General features: G+C 39.1%; 4 protein-coding genes across 4 annotated transcripts; 2 read left to right on the forward strand and 2 right to left on the reverse strand.

Moving 5' to 3' along the window:
- Positions 1–6,073: 6,073 nt before the first annotated feature.
- On the reverse strand, positions 6,074–8,096 carry her11 (hairy-related 11; the record flags this gene model as incomplete). The annotated part of the gene is made up of 4 exons (XM_080036105.1): positions 6,074–6,771; positions 7,069–7,147; positions 7,243–7,338; positions 8,046–8,096. 4 exons carry the CDS (start codon positions 8,094–8,096, stop codon positions 6,074–6,076), a joined length of 924 nt encoding a protein of 307 aa, XP_079892231.1.
- A 4,020-nt stretch (positions 8,097–12,116) lies between these two features.
- Positions 12,117–13,344, forward strand: her5 (hairy-related 5). The gene is made up of 3 exons (XM_080036150.1): positions 12,117–12,207; positions 12,318–12,413; positions 12,536–13,344. The coding sequence occupies exons 1-3, from the start codon at positions 12,154–12,156 to the stop codon at positions 12,983–12,985; spliced, it is 600 nt and encodes a 199-aa protein (XP_079892276.1). The 5' UTR covers positions 12,117–12,153; the 3' UTR covers positions 12,986–13,344.
- Positions 13,345–18,216: 4,872 nt separating this feature from the next.
- Positions 18,217–21,211, reverse strand: pfdn6 (prefoldin subunit 6). Its single transcript, XM_080036193.1, has 4 exons — positions 21,023–21,211; positions 20,109–20,179; positions 19,838–19,962; positions 18,217–18,533 (listed from the first exon to the last, which is right to left on the reverse strand). Exons 1-4 carry the CDS (start codon positions 21,084–21,086, stop codon positions 18,413–18,415), a joined length of 381 nt encoding a protein of 126 aa, XP_079892319.1. The 5' UTR covers positions 21,087–21,211; the 3' UTR covers positions 18,217–18,412.
- Positions 21,212–22,292: 1,081 nt separating this feature from the next.
- Positions 22,293–25,587, forward strand: mmgt1 (membrane magnesium transporter 1). The gene is made up of 4 exons (XM_080035732.1): positions 22,293–22,385; positions 22,716–22,768; positions 23,419–23,522; positions 24,716–25,587. Exons 1-4 carry the CDS (start codon positions 22,307–22,309, stop codon positions 24,870–24,872), a joined length of 393 nt encoding a protein of 130 aa, XP_079891858.1. The 5' UTR covers positions 22,293–22,306; the 3' UTR covers positions 24,873–25,587.
- The last annotated feature ends 246 nt before the right edge of the window (positions 25,588–25,833 follow it).

The following is a 25,833-nucleotide window of genomic DNA, read 5'->3' on the forward strand; positions in this document are numbered from 1 at the left end:
GTTTGCCCCACATTGTTCTAAATCTTTGCTTCGGACTCTGCAGTCCCCTGCAAGCAGCAAGAGGTGGAATTCTTACATGGTAGAGATAAGGACAGACGGCACTATTTGTCAGTGCAAGGGGCCCCTTAAAGGCCCCGAGAATCTGATGTCCACACACTCTCTCTCGTGCACTCTGACATTTTCTCAGCGGTATGAGGTTACATACGAGGGAAAAAGACATCTACATCATCAAGCCGCCCTTTTGCTGTGAACAAAACGCCTTCTCACTATTGGACAGAATGTCACAAGTTCCCCAAAAAAAACAGAGTATTCTCTAAATGAGAGTGGACAGGAGCAAGTATTTTTAGATGACCCGAATGTGTATCAGTGGCTATTTTTATCTGCAGCTTCTGTTTGGTGCGATGACCTGTGACCTTGGTGAATTTAAAGAAAGGGGCAAAGAGCATAAAGTGTACCCAAGTACATCCCGGGGATTACAAGCGTCCCAGGGTGAGAGTTTGTAACCCGCGGTAGCTGCAGGCTAGTGAGGGTCACAGCCCACCCACGGGGGGGGGGAGGAGAGAGAGGGGCAGGATATGCATGTTCCCAGACACAAAGTAGAACAAAGCTCCACAGCCCAAACACAAAACACAGGAAAGCACTGACAGAAAGGCTGGATTCTGGATAGTTTTCGGTAATACTCAAAGTTAAATCAGTGGTCAAAGGAATCTATACAATGGAAAATAAATCGCTTTCAAGATGAGAGATGAAATGAGATAAAATGAGATTTCAAAATGCAGAATTTGTGAATCGATGGCCACCTTGGCTCTGTGTGTGTGTGTGTGTGTGTGTGTGTGTGTGTGTGTGTGTGTGTGTGTGTGTGTGTGTGTGTGTGTGTGTGTGTGTGTGTGTGTGTGTGTGTGTGTGTGTGTGTGTGTGTGTGTGTGTGTGTGTGTGTGTGTGTGTGTGTGTAAATAAACACTAGCTTCATTCATTACAATGTGTGAAGAGACTCAATATTACAGACCCACTTTCAGGTTGGATCATGCTGACTATTAAAAGTTATTTCAATCCAAATCCAAAGATATCTTTAATCCTTGGCAGGACAGATTACATTTTGGACAGCGCAAGCAAAGGCAATGACAAAACACTCCGGCATACTTGATTGCATCAGGGTCCCTCAGGAGGAGAAAGGTTATAGGATCTCTGAAAAGGCAGCCATTGTTCATCATCTCCAACAAAATGACTTTGTAAAATTGAGAGAAAAAAGAACTGACTGGACCAACGTGATAGCAGCCCATGAAAGTGGAGAGCACTGATGCAGGAGTGAAAAGCGCCTTATGTCAAATATAATTGTCCTGCCCTGAGAAACAAGCTAGCGATGTCTGATTTGATTCCCTCCTGTTTGGCTCGTATTACACTTCCTGCCTGCTTTAAGCATTTTGTCAGGACAATCAAGCTCCTGCAGAGATGCTGGGATGTCCCAAAGTATTTTTCCACCAAAGAGCTCAATTTAATGACTTCTCATTTCAGGTTTTTAATGCCATTGTCTTGCTTAAACTGCCAGAAGACTTGGTTTCAAACCTTAAAGGTCAACTTTTAGAGAATTACTCTTAAATATGCAGCTATACCACAAGTAGCACCAAAATCATTCCATCATCCATGACTGGAGATGTAAACTGTGAAAGGTGGAGTCAACGTTAATACACAGCGTAGGCTCTGTAAACTGGTATGTAAACAAAGGGGGCCCAACGTAGCTATCAACATGCCCGTTTACAGAGCCTAGGCTGTGTATTTATGTATGGACAGGTAGGGGATCATGAGGAGCCAAGGATTTTTCAGAATCCCTGACTCCACCTTTAAGTCAAGATGGAATAGGTGTATGTCTCTACACCCTCCATGCTGCCCTGCTGTGCTGTCCTGAGTCATTGTCCCGCTGGTGAGACCCCTGCAGTGGCCCTTTCCCCTGGCTGTTCCCCGGCCGGCCTGGAAGCATGTCCAGCTGTCCCATCATTCTGTCAGCGCGGCTGTCTCCCTCAGCCCCAGATTAAAAACGCCAAAGGAGCCGCCAGGAAAAGTGGCTCGCCCCGTCTCTCAGGACTTATGTCAAAAATGTTTCAGTCCGCAGGTAATTTGCTACAGTCTGGGATCCTTTCACTATTACTTCAAAGAGAGGCAAAGAGAGAGAAATGAAAGGGGAGGAAAAATGATATTTAGTTGTGGGTAGTGACAGATCTACATTCTTGACTATTGACATGCGATCTGAGGGAGTAGGCCAAGTCCTCCTCCTACTCTCGAGGATGCTGACTGAGGCTGCTGCAGTCCTTGAATCCAGCTGATATAAAAGCAGTCCCTAAAAGGGGAGTTAATACACAGCCTAGGCTCTGTAAACTGGTATGTAAACAAAAGGTATGTAAACAAAGGGATCACTGTAGCTCGCAACATGCCCGTTTACAGAGCCTAGGCTGTGTGTTAACACTGGATTTTCTTTCAGTGCACACACAGTATGGACAGGTAGCCGGTCTGGAGGAGATATTCATTGATTTTGACAATAACAGTCTGAAGAATTACTGACTCCACCTTTAAATCCAACTGATAAAAACCCAATGTGTCCTCCAGCTAATAGCTTAGCTTAGTCAAACAAATTGACTCCAAAAGAATTCACAGTCACTCCTACACAAACAGAGCAGGCAGTTAAATGTTAATTTTATTATGTCATGGTTTATAAAATCACTCTGTTAAACAGTTAGTCATCCAGCGGTTCACACTTGACACATTAGAAGCTATAAAGGACAATGTGCTTAGTGTTATTCAAGATTGTAACACTGAATGTGAACAGTTTTCCGTGTCTGAATCAGTAAATCAGTCTCAAATGGTCTCGTATAGGTGCACTTATGTAAATGTTGGATAGACAAGGTTAGTAATGCCCTCTTTGTAACATCATCCTCTACTTTGGGACTTAAATACAAACTGGGTAGGGCCTGTGGAATGAGGAAGAGAAGCCGGCAATCTCACTTAAATTTATTTTGCAAAACTTCAGAGGAAATTTAGATTTATTGATGTAGACTGCAACAGTTGACTGACTTAGATAATATTATCAACTAAATGATGATAAGCATTCAAAAGCATAAAATAAGACCATTTAAAAAGACTTTATAGGGGGCCTGGCATTGGACTGGCAGATTTCCCTGTGGATCTTTCGTGCACAGACAGTCATGATGAGCACCTGTCCACTAATAGTGTGCACGCTCTTTCCGTTTGCGTTGCATGCTTTTGCGTGTGATTTGATTCTTTAGCAATGCACCAACACGAAGGTATTCCTCAGCAGGCCACGACAAACCCATGGTATCTCCACACACACACACACACACACACACACACACACACACACACACACACACACAGCAACAACTTCTCCCGTTTTCTCCCAAATCAGGAATGCATGGATGGGTGCGTTCACGGGCAAACAAAAACAGTGATTAAAGAGTGAAACAGGATCAGCCCCAATCAGCGTGTCCTGAGTAACATGCCAAGGAGTTTTCAAACCATTGTCAGGTCACTCCGAGAGGTTGATCTCTTTGCCTATTAATTATGTTGCCGTGCCGACGACTACGCTGCCGTCCTAACCAGCGTGAGAGAGAGAGAGAGAGAGAGAGAGAGAGAGAGAGAGAGAGAGAGAGAGAGAGAGAGAGAGAGAGAGAGAGAGAGAGAGAGAGAGAGACCTTCTCTGCTTTCAAGTGTCTAGTCGAAAAATGGTCAAAACATTTTAGGAGAGAATCCGTGTGGAGGAATCCAGCTACCGGTGATGTGCCTCTGCCCTCTCATTTCTCTGACAAAGAACAATAACTAATGGCACTGATAATTACCAACACACGCACAGACACACACTTACACAAACAAACACACACACACAAATAGTCTGCAGTGCAAAGGGCAGCAAAGACAGGAGGAAAATAACCATTATCTAAAGACATGTTCTATCATGTGATAAATTGTGTTTTCTCAAGCAAAATATCCAGAGCTTGTAATGACGATTTGATCATTGGGTTTAGCATTGAGAGACAGATGACTGGAAGAATGATGGTCATACTTCTTGGGCTACATGATGATGGAATATCTCAATGACATCCTTCTACGTTTAGCCCAAATGACAGCCCCATATTAGTATCCTCATGTGGAGAGGTTAGGGAGGGATGCGGATCACCTACTTTGCTTCACCACTACGCTGTGCCAATGCTGCCCTCTGCTGGTTAGAAGTTAAAACATCTTCTAAACTATGTTCATTGTAGTTGCTACTTTGGGTGATTCTTGCTTCACTTTTGATCTTTGAAAAAATATAGTGTGTCCGTTTTAAGTCTTGCTCTGTAAGTAAATGAAACCAATACCACATTGAAGAAATAGCCTACTCTACAGAGAGAGGTCATGCATTCAATAGTGTACTTAAAAGGATTAGCATTAAAAGAAACTAAAGGTACAGTCTGTAGAAATTATTGTCCTTTTTCAGAACAGACTTGGTAGAAATAGTATGTTTTAATATGTGTATGATCACTTCAAAATAAAAGTTGTTTTTATATAAGGTAGAAAGAGCGTTTAAACATAGATAGCATAATAAGTTTTATATCAATATAGGAGTGCAGCGCGCCACCATGTTTCTACTCAAAAGCCTAAAGAGTTTTTATAGAGTGGGTGTCCTGGGCCTGTTTAAAGACCAAGTAGTACAATAGAATACATAACTAAATACATCTTCACCTCATCACTTTATATTGTGGAAATACTTACGGCAGTGCTGGATGATGCCATCTGTAGCTTCTTGTCCTTGAAGGCCACGTAGCTTCTGTTAATTCTCAAAAAACGAGGAACATTGCAATCTATAATCTGGCCACTAGATGCTGCTAAATACTCCAATATTACACACTGCATCTTTAAATGTAAGAGTACTCCTTATGCAGTATTGTCCATTTCAGAATAACACATATTATATTACTGAATCGTAATTATTTATGCATTGACATGTTTGTTACTTTAATGTTGCAGGTGGTATGGTTGGAGCTAATTGCAATTTCTTTATTCACTGCTGGGAGCTTGCAAATTTCACCCCAATGTGTCTAAAGTATAAAATTATTTAAAAAAAATGTTGATTTTATATATAGATTTTTCAATTCAGTATCTGCAAAGTAACTTAAGTTATCAAATAAACAGTGGAGTAAAAAGTGCAATATATGCCTCAGAAATGTAGTGAGGTAGAAATATAACGTAGCAGAACATGTTAATACTAGTAAGTACAAGTATACTTCCTGCTTTACTTGAGTATGGACCTAGGTACTTTGCACCACTGCTGATTATGAGACATGTAGATTGGGCCTTACTCTAGTAATCATGCATGAGTAGTGCACGATTAATAATATATAACATTTGTATTATGTTGGTGGAACTGACAGGGAACATGTCATTTGTACACACACTATCTACAGGTGTGACGCTAATGGCTCGTTAAAGAGCATTTGTTTGGACTTTACCTTCAGCAGGGCCATGGAAACCAGCGTGTGACAGGTTCCCAGTTCTGCAGCTGCTCAGAGGAAATAAACTGCTTGTTGATGAAAGGGAGGTTGTTTTGATTTATCTTAATACGTTAATGTTAATAATAGCTATAACTTAACCATTCAGCCCTACCACAGCACAAATTTCTAATATGCATGCAGACATATGCAATCTTTCTACAGTATATAACCTGGAAAATTCAGTCTTAAGAGGACTTTTTACAACATTTTAATTAGTTATTTGCACTCAGAGCTTATTAGCAATTCTAATATTTTTATGTAATGTTTAACATGCTTCCTAAAATGCAGTGTCTAGTTTTAGATTAAGATATCTGTGAAGACAAAACCTGCAATAAATTGGAGCAATAAAAGAGCAAACTGAGACTGATAAAGTTTCTAGTACAAGTTTTATTCTTACAAGACAAATACAAAATATAGACCATTTTTAATGATATTTACACTATACATAACCCTGTATCTGATATGCAGTCAGCTCCCACTGGCTCTGCAGCTGTTCTCAGTTTGTTCTATAAGTCTTTTCTTATTCCGGTCCCATTTTAAAACCAAGGCCTCCACATGGGCGTAGAAGTGTTTGGTGGCGACCCCTCCCTAGGTGATAGGTGTGGGGGTGACCAGAGCGTGGTGAAGGGGGGGTAGTGGAGGCCAGGAGGTCCAGAGTGTGTGGGTGAGAAACTGAAGAAGGAGGTGTTAGAGTATGTAGGTGACAGGCTCGGGGGGAAGGAGAAGTGAGAAGTAAATGACGGGAACGGAGGTGAAGAGGCGTATGAGGAGAAAGAGGGAGAGAGCCAGGGGGAGGGAGGGGGAGAGAGGTAGTCGTGGTGAGGTGTGGAGCAGGAGTGTGGCGGAAACGGCGAGAGAGACGCAAACGACAACACGGGAGAGTCTTGGCTTCTCGGCTCAGATGTGCAAATTGCGTCTACAGATGTTGCGTTGTAGTGATGGTGCTGGTGGTGGGGCCCTTTGGTGGTGGAGGTCTCGGAAGTTCTCTCGCAGAATTCTGGCTTTGATTTGTTGTTTGTTCGCTGTTTCCCCGAGGAGTGATGTTTAAGCCCCTCGATAAGGTTGGCTCTCTGTGAAGGAGTTATTCTGGTCATGTAGCTGCTGAGTTGGGACACACACTGTTGGAATCCTGCAGTCTCCATGGTGACGTGAGTGGGGATATTGGATTCTGAGTGATGGAGGTTGACCACTGGAGCTTGAGTCTTCATGTGGCTGTTTGTAGAGTCTGACACAACTGAATGAGACAGGACTGTAAAGATTAGAACACCGATTTTGTTTTGTATATTGATGAAAAAGTTTATACATTTTAGCAAGTTAAAAGTAGAGTCAGCGATGCTTGAGGATGCTTGTTGTCAACATCAAAATCAGTGAATCATTCCTCATGACTGTGTGTGCACAGAAACAAATCCAGTGTTAATACACAGCCTAGGCTATGACAGACAGGCATGTAAACAAAGGCTATGTAAAGAAACGTGCACATTTACAGTGTTATAGTCACTGATTTTGACAAAAAGTGTTTTTTTTTACTTACCGTTGCTAAAGTTTCTTTGAAGATGTTCCACGGCCAAGTCCAGAATCTCAGCCTTTTCTATTTTAGGATTCTGCAGCCGCTATTTATGAAGAGAAATACATTTCATCATTTTTAAGGTTGTGATCCCTTTAAATACGTGTGAAGGCTGGTGGGGATTTCCTTAACGTGACTCACTGGATCAGACGTGTGATTCAACAGCAGTAGTCTCAGCTCAGCCAGACTTTGATTGATTCGATCTCTTCTCTTCTTCTCCACAACTGGTTTAAGAACCTGGAAAGAGATAGAAGCAAATATGTATTAATATATTATACTTATTATAGTCATTATATACATTTTAGAAATTACCAGTTACATCCACACATATAAATATACACATATATCTATAAATCAATCAATTAACCTATATTTCTACTCAAGGACTTCCCTCATTTGCAGTGACAACAAGTTTAAAAGTAATATAAGATAAAATATGCTAAATCAGATAGGGTAAAAGGTTTAATGGAAAACAAAGGATATAAGTAAAAAATTAAATAAAAAGGGAAAATTAAGAATAAATGATAAAAAAAAGATGAACACTTTCTATGTAGGCAATTATCCTTAAGAGTTTATCAGTTATAAATGATGCTTCAATGAATGGTTAGTAATTCTGTATAAATCCGTTATAAACCATATTGTATACAGAACAACTCCTGTGTTGCCAGGTTGTGAAAACGTTTTGGTGATCATGCCTGCAGTTGTATTACTTTAAACTTCATTACTTTAGTTAATTAGTTAATAAATCTATAGCTAATTAAACATTGTTCTCATCAAAGGCGTTTGAGGAATGATCAATATTTAGTGTGAAGTAGCCTAAATTAAGGATTATCGATTCACCAACATTAATTGATCTTTAGTTTAAACTTAAAACACTTTGTAACATTTATGTAAATAGAATTAAAGGATGGTAGAAAGTGACGTAAAAAAAGTAAAGTTCTTACCCTTTTTCTAGTCCTTCCATCCTCCATAGTTTGATGTATTCTCCTTGTCATGTTGTCGTGTAGGCCTACTGTCCAAAGCTGCAACAGTTCGATAAGCAGGCTCTTGCGGCTCGTGTGCGACTATTAGTAGAGCTCGTGCCGCCTCTGATTGGCTGGCAGGTGTGAGTGACGACACTTCACCAAAAAATGGTCCCAGGCTCCCAGCTACAGTATGCAAAGTTTATTATGAGGCAAAGGATTATAAATCGAAACTTAATTAACAAACAGTGTATCAAGGTAAGTGGGGGTATCTATATAACCTAAACAACAACTAATAAAATATAAACACATTTATCAATAACGTAAGCTACAGGCCTATGTGATTTTTTCCCCTTTTTTTGTTTTTTCTTTTAACAAATACTGAAGGATAATGAAATCATCATATAAACGTATCAAACTGGTATACTTTCACCATCAATCAAGGACATTATAGCATTGCCTGATTACGTTTAAAACACGTTACCTCGTTCTGAAATATCTAAAATAGAGACTTATTGTAATGCACCATTTATTAATTTCATTAGGCTAAACGCAGAAGTGTGTGATTTCTGTTGACGCCTCCAAAGTGAGACCATGGGAACGTCTTTTTTGCTCTCTCCCTCGTTCCATTCTCGTGGGAACAGAAACTAAAGTGAGAAATTGAGCAGCTATAAGGGACTATTTTATGACGTGTGAGATATCGCCACTTCACATTAAGTGATGAAAAAGAGCCAAATGAGTGACCAAATTAATAAGCTCGAAACTGCAAAATAAAACAAGAAAACAAAACTATACTATCTACCTTTACGCATTTGGAGTTATGTGCGTAAAATGATATAAAAACATATTGCACTGACTAAATAACTTGTCTTGGGGGGACAGAGAGACAAAAGGGAGCCGCTCACGTTTATGTGGTCAAGTGTGATGATGATTATTACACCTGAGTGTTAAGTGTGCGCGACCCTCGGGCTCGGGTCAGCTTCACCTGATGTTTGCACTCCACACACACACACTCCCTCTCTCGCTGTCTCTCTCTCTCTCACACACACACACACACACACACACACACACACACACACACACACACACACACACACACACACACACACACACACACACACACACACAAACACACACACACACACACACACACACACACACACACACACACACATAGTCTAACCAGCTGTTGCCTCCCTCTCTGCACGCTCTTTTGTCAGCAGTGTGGCCGATACACCCGACGAGTCACGATATTAGGAGTTCGCGGTCGATTTCCCTGCCACCATGGGCACATCTTCCCACTAATTAGTTTCCATCACAGGCTCAGGCGAGCACAAAATAGGACTCGTTCAATGGGCGGGTCTACGTGGCTTAAGTCACACACTCTGTTATCAGCTATAAAAGTTTTTTTTATTTTCTTTCTAAATATCATATTCCTAGAAGAAGAAGAATTACCCAGGGGGCAAAGTGATTTTATGGACATGGAGCGTTGTAAAAGGTTGTTCACCAAAAATGACATCTAGGACCTTCCACGATCACAACCTGGGTGGACAACCTTGTCAACAAGCTGCTGGAAAGCTACAGCGGGCCGACATAGCAAATCAGAACCACTGTTTAAGTGAATGGGGGTGAATGGGGATGGGCTAATGGGCAATTTTTTGAACTTATAGATATCATTATGAAACTTGGCCAGTTGATTACTGACATTAAAACAAAAACTTTTTGTATTACAGTATTTTCCAAAATGTTTAAATAAATATGAAAAATCATCAATATCTTACTAATGATCCGTAAATTTGCATATCTGCAAAGCCCCAAAATCTAGATGTTGGAAGAAAACAAAGTCAATTTGTTTTAAAATTTTGAAAACAAAACAAGTGTCCAACTGCCTGAAGCCTTTCCTAATCACAGTTCAAATTTGATCAATAACCCATAGAATTTTTTTTTTTTACACAGTTACATTTCATGTGCCATGGACCAAAAGTGTCCTTTTGGAGTCTCCAGCTGGTATTTTAGGAAACGGCTAGACATTCCCTTGGAAAAAACAGTGCAAAAAATTCATTTTCTATGGGTTATTGATCAAATTTGAACTGTGATTAGGAAAAGCTTCAGGCAGTTGGACACTTGTTTTGTTTTTAAAATTTAAAAACAAATTGACCCTGCTTTTGTCCAACATCTAGATTTTGGGGCTTTGCAGATATGCAAATTTACGCATCATTAGTAAGTTATTGATGATTTTTCATATTTATTCAAACTTTTTGGAAAATACTGTAATACAAAAAGTTGTTGTTTTAATGTCAGTAATCAACTTGCAAAGTTTCATAATGATATCTATAAGTTTAAAAAATTCCCTATTAGCCCACCCCCATTCGCTTAAACAGTGGTTCTGATTTGCTCCATGTCGGCCCGCTGTAGCTTTCCAGCAGCTAGTTGACCAGGTTGTCCACCCAGGTTGGGATCCTGGAAGGTCCTGGATATCATTTTTGTTGAACAACCTTTTACAACGCTCCATGTCTGTTTTTAAAAAAAAAGGGGGTTTTGCCCCCTAGGTAAATGCCAAATAAAGGCCTCGTAGTTGCAGGCTGTGTTCGAACCTACATAATATCTAAAGAGCGTTTCCATAGTTACCCCAGAGTGGTCAGTGAGCCTATACTAATCGCCCTCTCGCTTTGATTGTAAACGGAAGTATCATTGCCTCTGAAAAGCCAGTTAATCTATGGGATCCCCCTGATCCGATCATCCCAGTGTTATCTCCTCGCTTGAGCCTATTATAGGGGATCAGGGTGACCATAAATGCAGTGCGGAGAAAGCTATAGGGACAACCCCAACCCCCTAAAACTCCCAAAAACTTTTTACACTTTTTTTTTTTTTGCACACACACAAAAGTCTGAAATGAAAAAAATCCTCCAAGTTTGCAACAGCGTTAAGAAATGTGCAATGCATAGACCTGTTAATAAATGGCAATGTAACTTTATGTAGCCTTCTGTGAAATGATACACATGATATATATTAAGAAATTGATCTTCAACAAAATTGTTAAACGTTTAGCTGCAACACAAGATCGTGCAGACAGGGCTTGTGCATTCCCAAAACATCCCAACCTTAGCACACCCATCTGTAGATAAACACAATGCAGACGTCCAAGGTGTGAATGAGCTGCAGTTTGGCCCAATACAGCATCAGGTTTGGGGGGTGAAGGGTGGTTCCAGATCAGTATGCAAAAATAAATGGCCTCACCAGTTAGTCTCCATCTTCAGTTCATCCTATTTGATTGATAGTTGGATTGGGGAGGGAAACTCAGGAATGTGACTTTAATTGTCGATGTAGGCTATACATGGGGAAAGAAGCTACTTCTGGCAGTGAAAACACTATTTCTACATTTCTTATGTAGGGTAGCCTAATTGTATGCACTATAATCTCCTTTAAAATGGAGTTAAAGTAAAATAAACCACATAAATAAAATCATCTCAATTACCCTTTGAACCTTGCACAAATTCTCACTTTTTTATACTGTGAACTTGTACACATTCCTGTTAAAACTATTCTATTTCATTAAAAAAAAGGTTTTTGCTACTCTTGATTCTTATTGTATTTGTTTCTATTCTCAATGAATAGCTCTTTAATTTGGCAGTATTGCTCTTTTCTTATATCTTTCTTGTTTTGCACTAAGACAAATCCATTAGGCGAAATACATGTTTGTGATTACATCAGACTGAAACGACTGTATCTGACTCCATAAAAACTTTTTTAACTTTAGGTAGGCTAAGTAAAACTCTTTAATATAATGATATGGGTGAATTTAGACCTTTCCTTTAACGGATTAAGAAACGAAACTGTATACACAAGTTACACATGGCACACTCCAGTATTTTAGACTACACCTTTTGTCTTGAAAGAAAAAATAAAAGGGTTGGATTTGAATAAATTTTAATAATCTTCAGTGTCAAGGCCGCTTACTTCTGAATGAAAGAGGGGCGTGTCGCCTGGGGGCGTGGTTATACCTGCGCGCACGTGAACATAATGTTCTGAGGGTTTGATGAACGTGCTGTTTTCGTTTCACAACACGGACACAAATCATCCAACTTTCACCATGAAGGCTCTATCTTCACCAGACGGCTCTCCTCGCCCAAGGACATCCAGACGTGTAAGTCACTGAACTCTGACCGTATAAAGGGTTTTTTTAATGGAAAACTATTAGTCTAAATGTCGGTTATCAGTGTTGTTTGGTTGTAATGTTTTACGTTAAATCCCTAGCCTTCTAAACCTCTGATGGAGAAACGCAGACGGGAGCGTATCAACCACAGCTTGGAGACAATTCGACTTCTGATGCTGGACAACACCAACGATGAGGTATTTACTTTTGATATACATGTTTTGGGCGATTTCCTGACGAAATCAAATGTATTAATGTGCCAATGGCGATCTTATTTCGTAGGCTGTGATTTTAAATTTGTATTTATTTCTCCATTCAGAAACTGAAGAATCCTAAAGTGGAGAAGGCAGAGATCTTGGAGAGTGTGGTCCATTTCCTTATGGAGGATAAGGCCGTGAACCGGATGGCTGTTTCGCCCAGGGCGCAGAGACCGACCCGTGGCCGCCAGCACAGCTACCAAGACGGCATGAGGTCGTGTCTGATGAGGGTCAGTCACTACATAGCCAGCAACAGACAGACAGATCAGGCTTCGGTTACCTCCAATGAGCCCCATACCCACTCTACACCTGCCTCCCCCTCTCCTGGACACGTTCACGGGGCTATGATGCCCGCTACTCCCGGTAACTTGGCTGCTGGTCATGGGACCCCGCCTCATCCATACCTTTCCCAAACTCCTGCTGATCTCCATGGTGACTCTAGCAATCTGCTTTCTCCCTCTGCAGCCCTTATGAACCTAAACGACCCTGTGTGGAGGCCCTGGCCTCAGTGACCCAGACTGATGACGACATAGATTTTTATTTTGGATATGAATTTAGGATTCCAACAGACTGTATAGATGTTTTTTTGTTGTACAGTCTGGATCCTTGTGTACAGATAGCCTATGTTACATGTCTCACCTTTTTCACCATTTACTTTCCAGTGGATTGCATCATATATTTTTTATTTTGTATATATTCTTTTAGCTGCAATAAGTGGTATTTTTAGGTGGCAGTGTCCACAGATTTTTTTAAACACTGCAGTAGCAATAGGCTATGGATTCTTGGTTATTTTGTTGTTACTTTTATGCATGCGTAAAATCATGTTGGTGTTCCTTTTACGCGTGCGTAACATCGCCGTATCTGCTTGGGCTTCCACTGGATTGATGCTTGTTCCATGCAGGTTTTTCTTGATCTGAGATGTAAATATTTGAGACATCATAATGAAATCTATTTTATATTTGTGCTTTGTTGAATTCCCTGTTCCCATTCGCAATAAAAGTACAATTTCCTGATCACTCCAGAACCTTCGATTGGCCTCTTTACTGTGTGAATGGCTTGTACTTGAGCTGCACTTTTGAGAGAATGGGGAGAGACATCCACAGGACAGTTAGCACATACTTCCAGCCAGCCTGAACAGTTATGACACATTTTTATCCATTGAGATGTTGATGTTAGTACCCGGTGGTTTCTGTGATCTCAAGTGCAGTTTTTCAAATGTAAAAGGAAAACGAGAGTGGTCGTTCACACACTGTCCAGCATCCCAGACTACTTGAGCTGATTCCAATCTACAAAATCCGGTTTTGGAACAGTAGTGTGTGGAGCATTTACTGACCCAACACAGTGCAAAACAAATCCAGTTTTATCCAGTTTAAAGTTAAATCTCCCCGTGTACTGCTATACATCTAACGTATAAAGAATATTAATGATGCAGTGACCATTTTGACATGCACGCAGGCAGAGCAAAAAGCTCGTCCTGTGGACACGGGCCATTACTTGTTACTTTAAAACAAACGGTAGTATATTTTTAAGGTGCAGAGCCTTTTGGCTGACCCGTTGCACGCGCCTTTTACAACCCAGACACGTTCTCCAAGTGCAGAATTAACAATGTTTTTGTTGGAAGAGCCACAGAGAGGTCAGAGACAGACAGCAGCTGTCTTTTAGTGATGGGGGAAGACCTTCAGTGTACAATTCAATCTTTATATTTATTCATAAAGAGCAAGAAACACTGCATATAGTAGTGAGAGATTATGTTTTGATGGCAGTCGGATTACGCGTAATTGGAACACCTAATGCGAAAATCAAATTAAAAATAGCTAAAGCCCAAATTCAAAGTTTCCGTTTTTGCTTAGGATTTAAGTGTCCGGATGCTGGAGAGTGTGGACAGTTTGTTGATGCGCACCGTCGTTCGCTTTTTTTACATACCAATAAGCACTAGAGGGTTTCTCAACTGTTCACCATCGAGAGCTAAGTGTCCCACACAGATCTGCCATTTATTGGAAATGCAAGTGAATGCAGCTCGTTTCAATGCGCTTCTAAAATTTACATTTTGGAGAAGATTGCCTACTTGTTATTGAGGGTGGATGGGTGGTTACAGTTTTACCTTTGAAGGCTAAATCTAATCGTTGAATTTAGATGATGATTCGGATGCCGCAGTCGAGACCTTTATTTACAGCCTAGAATGAAATGCACAAGAGTCAGTTCTTCAACTTCTAAGTGACACAAAAGTTTAAAGACAGTCAAAATAAATGATACAGAGGCTCTCTGTACAAATTCGATCATAGGTGGCGCCCCTTCATTTCTCATTTTAATAAACTTAAAGGCCTACTTCACCGGTTTGAATATGAAGGTGTATTGAATTCTGAGATCCTATGTAGTATAAATGTGCAAAAAAAAATGAAATCGGTTCATCCTAGCCTGAGAAAAGGCAGAAAGAGTGTTTTTTTTAACCCTATATTTCTCTTTCTCGTGACATCACAGAAAGAGAAATATAGGGTTAAAAAAAACTTACTTTGTAAATATTACTGTGATGTCTTTTACTGTGACATCACAGTAATATTTACAAAGTATGTTTTTTATAAATTTTATTATTTTTGTTTTGTTTTTTCCCCCTTAGAAAGGATCTCTTACAGTATGTCTCAATATTTTTCTCCATATCATGTGTCACAGCCTATGCGCCCCCTTGTTTGAGGCGTCATGGTTGGAATGTCTTCAGGTGCATTGTTTGGAATTTGGAATTGTTCTTGTCCTTGGGGGGACACTGAGTAACATTTTAAGTAATTTATTAGCTAAAATCAATATCCTCATTCATATATATGTCCTCATTGGTGTAAAATCACCTCTGCCAATTATCTGAATTATCCTCCTGAGCGAAGAATTACAAATATTAATATTACATTTTGTACATTGAGCAGGCAGGTTTAAGGGCCACTGTACTTCTGTTGTTGTCTGTGGGGGTGGGGTTGCCCGGGGAGTGTTGCATTATAGAACTTTCTTGATGATGTCATATTACACACTGCATGTAGTTGTCTCTTTTGTAACTGTTTTTAGTGTTTTTTTTGTCCTTTTTTTGTCTTTCCAAGGATTGTTTGGGGTGTGGGTGGATGGGGTTCTAAATGTTTTGTATGTCTGTTAAAAAGAAAAAGAACATTTTCAATAAAAATCGTTTATGGAAAAAAAAAAAAAAAAAAAAATGATAGCTCAGTTGGTAAGGCGTCCCCCTCCCGGGCCGGGCCCACCAGCAGACCCGGGTTCGATTCCCACCCGCGGTCGTTCTCTGCATGTCACTCCCCTCTCTGCCCCATTTCACCTCTGTCTCTCTGCACTATCAATAAAGCATAAAAATGCCCAAAAAATATCTAAAAAAATAAATTAAAAGAAATTATACAATTTAGGGGCATGTCACAATCAAACTGCTAGAGCAAACTTTAAATCAAATATGTTTGTCCTGTGAGCCCCTAAAACAACGTAAACTGACTGTAAATATTAAATTTAAATTATTTTCTGAAGAGTTTATCGCATGACTGTCTTTTGGTGGTTGCACATTCTTTCAAAGTCTGTTTGAAACCCTCCTTTAGGCCAATCAAAGCAGGTATTAGTCCCGCTGCGCTGAACGACAGGATGCTCTTTTGTGCGTCTTAAAGCTTAAACCTCTCGGTGAAAAGATGCAGGACTAAGTAAATCAATTAAAGTTGGAATCAGATTAGGGATTTCATCCAAAAGGGACGTCTGCTCAATGAAGATTAAACGGGTCAAGTGGCAAAAGTTATTGTCCGATTAAAATAGGCCTAGATGAAGTTGAGTCCAATGCGGATGTTTTTACTTTTTTTTCCACATGCATTTACCTCATTATTTGACACTTATCTTTTAACATGACTATCCAACATTATGACTGGGCTACATGTATAGGGCAGAAAAGACGGAAACGCATAGGTCCCCATAAAAGCTGTGTTGAATTTCGACTTTTAAACTTAAGTTTCAAAGAGCAGTTTTAGAAAAATCGTAGCATGAGAAACTAAACACCTCAGTCAGCAGTTGTTTCTGACGGCTAAAGTGTTGGTTTTTACCACAGCAGCGCGAGCGCAATAAACGCAAATCACCTTTTGGCCTCATTATAACGGACCATATGATCACAGGTCATCAGTTCACGATGATGGAAACTAGCTCATAAACCATATAGAGATATCTTAAGTCTTGAATTATTTGTTTATGCTGTTTGGGGCATTCGAAGTTACATTTAAAGTTGCATCCCTATGAATGTTAGCCTATAGACGTGGTGAATCACACATAATGATTCTGGTGAGTAAACCGAAGTGGCCACAGCTCAAATATAAGGGAACTAATAGATTATTTTATCCTTGAGCATATATTTTATATCATAAAATGTGCAGACCTAGTAGATGCACCGGTGTCCACGTGTCGGCCAAGCTATGCAGCCACGGTCTGGACGTTTAAAAAATAACAGCGCACCTCAGGGTGTTAATGGGTTTGCTGCTTCCCACGCGCCAGAGGTGACAGGCTCGAGCACAAACAATGGCACGAACGCAGACTTGTTTTTTCTGTGGTGAAGTGTTATGTTTGCGCATGTGTGCGGTTAGGTATTTTTGTAACCCAAACCAAATACAATGCATGCTGTTGGGTTTCTGTGCAGACCCAGAACAAGAAAGTCTCAATAATATATTTACAATTTTAAGTTAGTAATAGGTTTTTGAATTCCTGCATTTAAATATGTATCAAAAACGTATGATAGGCTTTGTGTAAATGCTGTCTTCTACAAGTATTGCACAAATTCTTCGATAGCCTAAATATGATGTAACAATTTAGCCAAGACCGGCGCAATGTATCATTACGCAGACAGGCGTATTCCAACTGTAAACGTAAAGCGATTCTAGATATCCCGCTGTTTGTTAGTAAGAAGGTTTTTGATGCTTAAGACTGTTTAAGACTTTGTTTTAGATTATTCATGTCGGTTAAATCCTCTGCTGGTGGTAGACGGCGGGGGAAAGCACATTCATTCATGGGAACAATGCTGCACCGCTGCGTCCTCCTACACACTGCGGGTGTGAGTGAGGTGTGGGGCGGGTGACGGACTGGACAACAGCTGCTCGGGTGGCCACCAGCCTGCCCCAGCAATTACAGCAAATGTACCAACAGTAAGGAACACACACACACACACACACACACACACACACACACACACACACACACACACACACACACACACACACACACACACACACACACACACACACACACACACACACACACACACACACACACACACACACACACACACACACACACACACACACACACACACACACACACAAACACACACACACACACACACACACACACACACACACACACACACACACACAGTGTTCGCTGGGATAACAATCCATAACATCATTTTGAAACGATAAATTAAAATCATTTTCAACTGAGGACATTTTGGTGGATTATCACTTCGGGACAGGCCTTTAAAGGGCTGTTTGAGGGTCATGACTTATAGGTTTAAGGTTAGAATAAGGTTTAGGTTAGGCCCTTTGGACACCGTGAAAACAGAAAGATTTAGTTTAAGTGTTAGTTTTGGGGTTATGCATCTAGTTTTGATGGTTAGGGTTGATAATGCATTATGTCCATGAGTGTCCTCACAATTAGCCTATAGCCATACAAGCGTGTGTGTGTGTGTGTGTGTGTGTGTGTTTGTGTGTGTGTGGCACAAAACTGAATCAGAAGTTAATGACCTTTCATGAAAAACATGTTTATTTGTATCAAGAGGAAAAGTCACAATAATAACGCTGCATATTAATGACAAGATACAAGCAGAATTTACTCAGCCTTATGTTATAGGTTTACATATAATGACTAACCCCTTCTACTGTTGTATGTGTGTGTGTGTGTGTTTGTGTTTGTGTGTGTGTAGCTGGATCTCTTGTTCAGACTTTTCCGACGGCCATGCCTTGAGCTTTCTGATACTCCTGCTGTAAACTGGACAAGACTTCTCTGTGCGCGTCAGATTTCTTCTCCATGTCTTTTAGGAGCGTCTCATACCTTTGACTGTAACAGGAAGAAAAATTATAAAAGGATGAAAAAATGTGAGATTAATTTTTATGGTTAAATGAAAACCATAATTAAGCACATATACATTTCCCCCACTCCATGCCATGGTACTTTAAAATTAGAGAAAGGGCGCTGCGTTAGTTGGACGATTGTATCATTTTGTGATGAGCTATGTATAGTTTTGCACACTGTTTTCGATGCTCCTGTTTTCACAGTGGCAGAGTGAGTCAAGGAGAATAGATTATTATCGATCCACCAAACTCGTCACTGCCCTCTACAGGTGAGTGAAAGTCATAACACACCTAAGACACCCACAGCATTTAGCTTGATAAGTAGTCAGTTTTATTTGATGAATTTGCAGTAAGTTAAGACTGCAAATATGTGGAAATTTAGTCGGTGTAATATCATAATACTAATTTAAAAGACCATGTGTTTATCCAACAGAAGGAGTAATTGTAAATCAACTCAAATAGAAGAGATTTAGACATAATATTTTAAGTTCTTGTGATATTTTGAGGAACAAATTATTCCACTCATATTATGATAAACAACAGGAAGCTATATTCAGGGTGAACTAGAACATGATTTGCACATTTATATATTTTGAACCAAAGAAGTTCATAAGTTTTATAAAAAACATATTGTTATGTTTATTTGTGAAGTAGATATCTGTGTCTTTAGGGTGGGTGGGTAAGAATAAAGGCCAACTTTGATCAGCCCATATTGCCTGACTGGTTGGTCATTCTAATGGATCATACCATGTTATGCGTTAACGTGTAGAAGCGAAAATTGTTGGAATTGAAAGGGCTCAGGCCAGAAAAGTGATAGATTTCTGGAGGTAAATTCTTCCCTCTTTTCATCCATCATCACCTTAGCATGTTCACCTTCTCAGCACACTGACTGAGCCCCTGTCTAGACCTTTTCAATCATGTTGTTTACTTGTGCATCTCACGCAACACAAACACTTTTATTTTACTCTATACAGCCGTCTGCACCGGCTCAGTGAGGCTTCTGCCTCAGCTTGACGGAACCGGTATAAACAGTTGCTTCAGTGACATGTCGACACTGTCGTCATGCCAACATCACATTCACAAGACGCTTGGCGGTAGACTTGGGGTAAGGGTCTCAAAGTAAGGAGCATAACTGACCAAAATCAACTAAAACCAAACTGGACTTATAGATGTATGGACTTGTTTATAAACAAATGTTCTGGTTCCCAATGAATCCCAGTACACTGTCCAATGCAGTATGTCAGAGACCACCATTAGACTAGACATTAGACCACCGCTTTAGGGACTCACATTTCTCCGTTGATGTACTCCAGCCTTTTCGTGACCGTGGCTTTGGCCTCATCCAGGTCCTGCTTCACTAATACTGGGCCGATGAGTTTATAAACAGTGTTATCGCTGCTCATCAGATCAAGCTCCTGTACAGAGAGAGAGAGGGAGGGAGTGGGGGGGGGGAGAGAGAGAGGGGGGGAGAGAGATAGAGACATACTATATGTTAAATACTTTACGTTAACACCAGTGGAGAAAATAAGCTTTTAATAAATGAAAGCGAGCTGTTCGTTACCTCTTTGACAATGTTGTTTTCTGTCAGCTGCGTCTCCAGCTTCTGTCTGGCTCCCATGCTCTTGCTAACATCTAAACAATAAATTAAATATAATATGATTATTTGTATATAATAGCACCTTTCATGAGCAGCAGATGCCAGAAAGTGCTTCACATTTTTTTAAAAACATACAGACAAATGAAAACTTCCATATCAAAAAAACTAAAATAAACAAAACCAGTGAAACAATAGATAATATGAATATATGGGTATTGAGCTGTATAATATATAACGTCTTTAGCTGCTTTTAAAGCACAGAAGTGGACAGGCTGAAAGCGCAGCTAGCCCAGTGTATCCCCCACCGAAAAGAAAACAAACACAACACAAAACATGTGTATCCTATCTGTGATGCAATACAAATTTTATATTCTTAACAACATGTAAGGTAAAGTGATTGCAGTATGATTTATGCAGAGCTATTTTAATTTTTGTAAGTATATTTTGATGATTATGTGGGTAATATCGTGAATTATTTTGGCCAGGATAAACGTGACATGACATTTTCATATACTCCCATGACTACGATGTGTATGACCATCTCCATCACAGTTATGGACACAATGGGCCTGAGTTTATTAGTTTATCAACTAATAAACTTCTCTTTTTATTAGTATTGACTTAATGTAGCTTCGATTTAAGCCTATTCAGTAAACGAGGAAGGTAGTTATACATACATTCGCATTGCCATTGATGAGTAACGGTATCTGTCTATTTTTTAACAATGAAATGGCAAATAACAATATTGTCGAAACCATTAACACACTTTTAAATGCACAGAACATCATTTATGGTGTGACAATATTTCCTAATATGGTTATTAGCTCGTGACAACATGGCACGTTATGACAAACCATGCAATGCTAACTGGCACCTACCTTTCTGCATCTGTGTGTATTTTTCTACTTCCGCTTTCAACTTCTTCTGAATGGCTTCTGCCATGTCTGCGTTTGGTTGAGGGGTAAAAGATAGTACAAACTGAGTAAATAATTATGAAAGAGAGATATTTAATGGAAGCTAAATGTGCTGTGACATGAAATGCTACACGTTAGCTAACCGGAAAGGGCAGCGGCTAAGGCGGATGTTAGTTAGCTGATCCCTTCAAAGTAAGAGCCCCACCGAGGATTAAAAAAGAAACATGATCACAAATAGCCTACTGTACAAATAAATAGATAAATAATTACACAAACATTAAAAACACATCAAGACATTTATTTAAATGTATTTTCGTCGATTCCATTTTATAAAACATTTTTTACAAAGTTTTGTCTACACATTAATAAATCCACCTCTTCAGAATTAAGCTTAGGCCTACACACTGTTTGGTTTATTTGGAGATTTAAGAATAATTTATGGCTACAACGTTTACCAAAAAGGAATCAAAGATTAATTAGGAAAACATGGCATTCATCCAAAAAATGTTCCCTCATAAGACAAAAAAATATCTCTATGTTGAGCTGAAGGAAATGTGATTATCTGCAGGGAGCAATCATAATAGGTCCATGGGAGCAATGCATGGATGCATTATAAGGCATTTTTCAAGAATTTTATTGATGCAATTTTACAAAACTACAATTTATCAGATCAAATATTCTACAATGAATCAATCAATCAATCAATCAATCAAACTTAATTTCTATAACACTTTTCTTACAATCAAATGTAACACAAAGTGCTTAATACAACCCTTTTGAAGAAATGTTGAATATAACAGTTCACTATTTATACATCTACAATTATAAGATGTAATCTATAGCTTCGTTTTCACATTCAAACTTAGTTATAATCCTAATGAAATGTGTTGTGATGTTTAGGCCTACATCTCTCAATATGTCCCAAAACACAGATGTAGAGGCCAGGGGCAGTGACAAAACTAATGCATAATCATTTCTGGCTCAGTATTACTAAAGGTGCAATTATGATCTAGGCCTAGATGTATTTCAGCAATATTTGGAAATTCGTATGTTACATGGATAAAGCAAATGTTATATAAGATTTGAAGACAGTGAACTATTCTATACATGGTTCTTTATAGAAGTTTAAAACCATAGACTGTAAACAATGGTGCAAAACTCGACGAAACACTCCTTTTTTTACGACACCGTTTCACGACACTGATTTACGACACGCTGCTCGGTTCCTCTTCGCCCTGTGTGTTCAAGATGGCCTCGTCGTTTTGGAAAGGTGTTGTCGGCATCGGACTCTTTGCCTTAGCTCACGCGGCTTTCTCCGCGGCACAGCGTAAGTGAAATCACGGGACAAAAACACACATATCTCGACATGTTCATATGTCTCTTGCAGGCTCCCTTATCACCGTATAAAGCGATTCAAATGCAGGTCGGGCCTTTTCCGTTCATCGGCTAAGCTAACTATACCCAACGCAGCTTAGCATTTAGGATGACAGACTCAACTATGCACCTGCTATTAATGTTAAAATATATCACCAACATTTGTCATAACTTGCGTGGTGTTACATTTTAATGACGGATTAATACACATTAGCTGCCTTTGCCATATTGTTATGATTGTATAATATTGTTTTCAATTTGAATGTGTTTCCCCATTCATCAGATCGATCATATATGCGACTGACAGAGAAGGAGGACGAGACGCTACCAATTGATGTAAGTGATGTTTTCATCCTAATGCACTTTATTTTCAGTAAAATTAAATATTGGATTATTTCCAAATAAGTTCACACAGATAACAGTTCCTAAGGATCCATACAAAGTCTTAAAAGTCATTGAATACGTGTATCTAAGAAATGACGGCCTTAATTGTTATCAAAATGTATTCGCCTTTATTTTTGTTTTCAAAGTATTGAATTGCCTAGACATCGGGCCAAGGGATTTTGAATAACCTGAATTAAAATAAAAATAAAAATATTGACACGCCAAATTCTTACTTTTTCACTGGACCTACGAAGTAAATTTTTTATGCAAAACTGTCCCTGACCCAAAGTAACTGATGTTGTTTTCTGATATAATTTTTGAAAAAATGTCTTAATTAAATTCAGAGTTGAATCATAAAAAGTATTTCCAGTCTTCCATTGTTTCCATTAACAACCATCAGAATCAGTTCCCTGCCAATGAATTATTGTACACAAACAATTCATTTGCTCTGGTTTGTTGGTGTACACAGTAAGCTAATACAAGATATTCAAAAGTAAATCAAAAATAGATTATATAATAAAAAAGAAATATGTGCACATTTCGGTTCTTTCTGCAAACCCAAAGAGTTGTCTATACTATTATGTATGTTTTGTCTTTTGCAGATTGTATTACAGACTTTGTTATCGTTTGTGATGACCTGTTATGGCATCGTCCACATTGCTGGAGAGTTCAGAGACATGGACGCTTCCTCAGAGCTGAAAAACAAGTAAGTCTTTCTGTTTAATCATTCATTGCCACATATGTTCTGCATACAAGGAATGTTTTATGTTTCTTCACATTCTAATTTTGTAACATTCTACATCACTGGCTAAATGTTTCAATGTTTTTTCTCTCTATCAGTTGTTGTGTATTTGATTTGCATTGTATATTGTTTATGACATTGCAAATGAGGGTCACCCCTCAGTTGATCTCTCGAGTTTAAATAAAGGTTAAATTGAATAAAATAAAATGTTCTCTAATGGTACATACACTAAACGAGAACATAAGGGAAGGCCTGATGTCAAAGAATATAAATTAGAAAATGTACAATAGAATAATTATACAAAGTGGAATATTTTGTAATTATCAGTCTTGATCCTGTCCGGATCGCAAACCTCCTCCTAAAAGAGAGTTTCTTAAATAGTTTGTGTCCGTCCTGAGAGAGGGTCAGTCACTCTTTCTATGCTTCAGGTTCCTGGAGAGACGGCAAAGTAAAGGATTTGTTGCAGTTACCCATCCCCCGCTCCTCCCTCGATAATGTGGTTGTTTGTGTCTTTTGCCACGAGGGAGAAGGCATGTTGTTCACCTCGGCTGCATTTATAGTAACAATGCACTGAATCAATTCCCACAGACACACATTGAACATCCGTCTGAAATGCTGTTGTATCGGTTTGTTTTGTTATGAAGGCTAGATGTAACTTTGCACCATAGACACACCATCTTTCTTTTTTTTTCTACATGAAGCATAGCAGGGCAACGCAGGAAGTCAGTTTTATTCATATTGCCCCAAAACACATAAATTACATTTATGGAACATCGTTTAGTTGATGGAAGTGCTCGTCTAGAAGATGAAAAATAATAATTTGAAGATGGTGTATAGGAGATGCAAACAGACAAGTTTTGGTAAAATTAACAACTAAATGTACACTAAAGAACTTTTAATTGTACTACGATGAGGCAAAATAGCCAAAAAACTCAAAACTGATCAATGCTCAAAAACAAAAGCATATGCATTGCTCACTGCTCTAAAGGGATGTTTTAAAATGGTAGATAAAATGAATGAGTTACTCCTGTATGACACATGCATTACAGTAGGTTTCCAACATTTGCATAACTGCCTGTTGGTCTCTTTTTAAAGCAACAACATCAGTGTAGTATTTTTTAAACTAAACCTCTGTTTATCCTTATTCTCCCCACCAGAACGTTCGATACGCTGAGGAACCACCCATCCTTTTACCTTTTCAATCACCGAGGCAGGATGCTTTTCCGTTCACCAGAGGAGGAAGCGTCATCTGTACGCAACCAGCAAGCCATTCCCAACCCCATACGACTACGCAAGCTGGAGCATTTGCACTGAGACTGGCCTTTACCTGCCTGTACCATCATCATCAAACGTCAGCTAAGATTAGTTTTTTTTTTGTTATGTTAGAATGAGGGAGAATTTGATTTTCTTCAATTTAATTTGTATTTGTACATAAAACTAATATGCTGTTCGAACATGTGCATCTCTGGTCACCACCTCCACCAATACTCTACACTGACTGTGCCAACCCCTTCAATTTTTCAAGCAGAATTGTTTGTATATATAAATACCAGTATGTAACAATCGCTTTGGAGTCTTAAAGATACAGAGACGTCTACTCCCTTTTTTGTCCTGTCTGAACTGAATTTGGGGATTTTGCTGTCCTTTGTAAATCCTTTGTATGAGGGGCATTTGAAAAAGAAAAAAAGCCTGTTTTATCTACTGTTTCATTTCAACCACACATCCATCGGTCTTCTTGTAGCTGTCTGGGGCAAAACTTCTCCTGACTGAAGAAAATGTTGTCTTATGAATGAGGAGCCATTTTTTTTATTTCTTTGATGACTTCCTGTATGCATTCAAGAGATTATGATTTACAGGGATTTAAGTGGAGATGAGATGTGAGAGCAGCAGACATTAGGCAGCCGCTCTAATGATACTGTGAACACTAAGGTGAACTATAACGTGATGGTACCATTGTTTGGGTGACGTTTGTCTTTTTTTCCTTCATTTTACAAGAAATGTTTTTAATTTAATAAAATGCATACTGATTTTAAAACGTATCGATCTGTTTTTGTCCGTATATCTCATATTAAGTCGCTGGAAATTATTGCTGCACAATGAATTTGAATTTTATGGAAATCGTTATATGAGGAAGGAGCAGTATTTATCAAAGGCTAAATGTGTGTTAAAAAAAAATACCATTTAAATTAAATATTGTCATGCTGTATAGATGTCCTGCCTGTAGATTATATTATATAGACTTAAAAAAAAAAAAAATTTGTACAGATTCCCACAA

The sequence above is a fragment of the Ammodytes marinus genome, assembly GCF_949987685.1.
Source record: "Ammodytes marinus genome assembly, chromosome: 10".
NCBI lineage: Eukaryota > Metazoa > Chordata > Actinopteri > Uranoscopiformes > Ammodytidae > Ammodytes > Ammodytes marinus.

What these genes read in the sequence shown, in the direction of transcription:
- her5 (XM_080036150.1), top strand. Translation starts at nt 12,154, where the DNA reads ATGAAGGCTCTATCTTCACCAGACGGCTCTCCTCGCCCAAGGACATCC. An exon ending in GCCCAAGGACATCCAGACGT is followed by an intron (nt 12,208 to 12,317) that starts GTAAGTCACTGA and finishes TTAAATCCCTAG; the next exon opens with CCTTCTAAACCTCTGATGGA. An exon ending in TGGACAACACCAACGATGAG is followed by an intron (nt 12,414 to 12,535) that starts GTATTTACTTTT and finishes TTCTCCATTCAG; the next exon opens with AAACTGAAGAATCCTAAAGT.
- pfdn6 (XM_080036193.1), bottom strand. Translation starts at nt 21,086, where the DNA reads ATGGCAGAAGCCATTCAGAAGAAGTTGAAAGCGGAAGTAGAAAAATAC. An exon ending in ATACACACAGATGCAGAAAG is followed by an intron (nt 20,180 to 21,022) that starts GTAGGTGCCAGT and finishes TTTATTGTTTAG; the next exon opens with ATGTTAGCAAGAGCATGGGA. An exon ending in GAGTACATCAACGGAGAAAT is followed by an intron (nt 18,534 to 19,837) that starts GTGAGTCCCTAA and finishes TTCCTGTTACAG; the next exon opens with TCAAAGGTATGAGACGCTCC.
- mmgt1 (XM_080035732.1), top strand. Translation starts at nt 22,307, where the DNA reads ATGGCCTCGTCGTTTTGGAAAGGTGTTGTCGGCATCGGACTCTTTGCC. An exon ending in ACGAGACGCTACCAATTGAT is followed by an intron (nt 22,769 to 23,418) that starts GTAAGTGATGTT and finishes TGTCTTTTGCAG; the next exon opens with ATTGTATTACAGACTTTGTT. An exon ending in TCCTCAGAGCTGAAAAACAA is followed by an intron (nt 23,523 to 24,715) that starts GTAAGTCTTTCT and finishes TCTCCCCACCAG; the next exon opens with AACGTTCGATACGCTGAGGA.